Source organism: Habropoda laboriosa, unplaced genomic scaffold (genome assembly GCF_001263275.1).
Source record: "Habropoda laboriosa isolate 0110345459 unplaced genomic scaffold, ASM126327v1 scaffold244, whole genome shotgun sequence".
Lineage (NCBI taxonomy): Eukaryota > Metazoa > Arthropoda > Insecta > Hymenoptera > Apidae > Habropoda > Habropoda laboriosa.
Window position 1 is genome coordinate 809,432 of NW_017100399.1, and position 2,987 is coordinate 812,418.

At 38.6% G+C, this 2,987-nt stretch overlaps 1 protein-coding gene across 1 annotated transcript in view; it reads left to right on the forward strand.

Moving 5' to 3' along the window:
• LOC108575275 (FK506-binding protein 2) overlaps positions 1 to 2,641 on the forward strand; it is a 122,024-nt gene extending 119,383 nt beyond the window's left edge. The window contains exon 3 of the mRNA XM_017938031.1: positions 2,583 to 2,641. Coding sequence (XP_017793520.1) covers positions 2,583 to 2,641 — 59 coding nt within the window. The remainder of the gene's footprint in view (positions 1 to 2,582) is intronic.
• The last annotated feature ends 346 nt before the right edge of the window (positions 2,642 to 2,987 follow it).

The window sequence follows — 2,987 nt, forward strand, 5'->3', positions numbered from 1 at the left end:
AAATCTGGAAAAAAAAGAAGGAGGGAAATCTGTGAAATTCTAATTTTCAAATCTAGATAGGAGAGAAAAAAGGGAAATCTGTGAAATTCCAGGTTTCAAATCTAGATAGGAGAAGAAAAGGGAAAGCTGTGAAATTCCAGTCTTCAAATCCAGATAAACAAAAAAAAAAGGGGGAAATTGTGGAATTCCAGTCTTCAAATCCAGATAAGCGAAAAAAAGGGAAACCTGTGAAATTCCAGTTTTCAAATCCAGATAAACGAAGAAAAGGGAAAGCTGTGAAATCTCAGATTTACTGTGCTTCGTCGATTGTATCGTTCGAGAACATCCACATCAAAGACTTATTAACGAAACACAAGACCTAGCATCGCGAGAGGGAGAGAATAAAATTCGCGATGGTTTCACGTGGAGAATTGCAGTTTAACGCTAACTCTCCTCAAATTATCCGTGGGCTCCATCGATTCACGGAGGCAAACGGACGAATCGATACAAAGGGTGGGTCGTTAGTAACGAAATCGGACTAAAAAATGCAATTGCACGGAAATCCAATAAAGCGTCAACCATTAAATCGAGCACCGGCTATCCCCTGGCCGGCCTGCCTGGATCAACAGGGACGCTCTCGTTCGCTCATTTTTTTCGGGGAACGCTCGCGCGTTAGATAAATCGAGAGTTAGCCCAGGAATATGCATATATCTTCAATCGAGATCGTTTCCCACGTTTTATGGAGAGCTTTTATTGCCCCGGCAAACCTTTCGTTTCGCGCGAAGAATGGAGTGGGCTTGATAATGCCGGATCAAGTGGTTTTGTTGGTTTCAGATCGACATACTGCATTTGTCTGATAACTCTTCGGCGATAAATATTCTTTCGAATATCACATTAACTGTATGTCTATATATTTCGATGTCTGAGGGAATATGACGTGTGTTTAATATTTTTCTTTTCTTTTATACCGGTAGCGAGACAACAAATTTTACATTTTCTTATCGTTGTTCTTTGTTGAAAGAAATTTTTATTTTGTCGCATTCTATATGTTCCAGTTAAATACAGCTAAATCAAATTATTAATCAATGACTACCTAGAGATATTCTTTTGTTCATATTATATTGCAATTAGTTTTCTTTTTTTTTATTTCTTGAATTAATTACAGAGGATTCTTCACAGAGAATCGTGAGCAGGTTACGTTAACGTGTTACAGTGATATGGGGAGTAACTTCCACTGTATGTACTTACATATACGCATACATATTATCGAAATCGCATTATGTCATAATTCTAAATCAATCTTTATTCAAACTGTCGTGTCCTCAAACACGAAACATTGACGCGACCGACGACCCCCCACGTTGACCTGTGACGCCGATTTTTACCTGCCAATAGACACTCGCGAAAGGGACCTTACTTCGGGAAAGGCGTTGATCGGCCCTTTCCTCGAACCTACAGCTGCGGAAAAATTTATACAGGGTGTCCCGTAAAGAGTGTAACACCCGGAAATGGGGGGTTGCTGAGGTGATTTTGAACAACTTTTTCCTTTACCAAAATGTTGTTCGAAGCTTCGTTTTCGAATTATCAACGAAAAACACTGGCCAATCAGAGCGCGCGTAGAGCCCCTGCTCAGGGACGGGCGAACAGAGATCACGCGTACGCTTGTTCACGATAGCGCGCGGGTGAATCTCTGTTCGCCCCTGCCTGAGCGGGGGCTCTACGCGCGCTCTGATTGGCCAGTGTTTTTCGTTAATAATTCAAAAACGAAGCTTCAAACAACATTTTGGTCAAGGAAAAAGTTGTTCAGAGTTACCCCAGCAACACCCCATTTCCGGGTGTTACACTGTTTTGCGGGACACCCTGTATATATATACATATACAGAAGTTTCCATTCTCTGATATGTCCATCGTGTACACGTGTATATATAGAGAGACACGAAAGTAATAAGTAAAAGGTAAAACTATTCTTACTAACGTCGCGCGCGTTCATTAACTAACTAAGCTTTTTCGCCGTCGAAAGAACGAGGTGTGGCTTCCGGGTGAAGAGGTTAACCAACTAATAGTTAAACTCTCGTAGTCTGCCTGACGGTGTTTTCTATGAGTAGCACGTAAAGCAATTCTGAGATACAATAAATGAACAAAGAAGAAGAAGAAGAAGAAAAAACATATATATTGTTCGTATAATCGGAGGAACAATTTTGTATAAAAAAGTACATCGAAACAGACTGTAACTGTGATCATCTAAGTTTGACGGAGGCGAGAAGATGAAGAAGCTATATAATTTCGTATGGGTCGCATTGAAGTAAAACGAAATATTAAATATCTCGGATAGGATCGATAAAAGTAAACACGTCATTTTCTCTCTGTAACAAACACACACACACACACACACACACACACACACTATTCTCCGTTCGCTTATCTTTTCCTGTTTTCAAACATGGATTGTAAACGTGGTTGTTGTTGCGAGAGCTGTGTGTTTAGTTGATCGATCACGTTAGAGAACAGATATTGAAAGGTTTCCTGAATTATAGGAGATTTTAATCGGAAGTTTTTAAACAGTGTACCGAATTTATTGTTGGTTTTTGGTTGTTTTTTTCTAGTCGACGAACGATCAGCCTGGAGGGATATAGAATTTGGGAAGAAAGTTGATCCACGTTGATCTTGAATTCTACAAATGTCTTTTTTTAATACTAATGCTTGGGGAAAATTGCAGAAAAAATTCTTACTTCTTTTAACTTACTGTTTTCTAAGAAATTAGAATTTTGAATATCTTTTTTACGAACCACTGGAATTCCCCTTTCTTTGAAAATTTAACATTTGAGAGAATTGAGGATACCTAAATTTGTGAATAATAAAGAAAAAATTAAATAGGCAAATATTGATAATTTTTTTTGTTTTTAATCATATTTTGAATTTGAATTTTGACGTGAGATTTCGGGATCAATCGCACACTTCCTTCTTAAATAGCAGGGAAGAAAATGCACGAAGGGATAAGTATGGTGGAC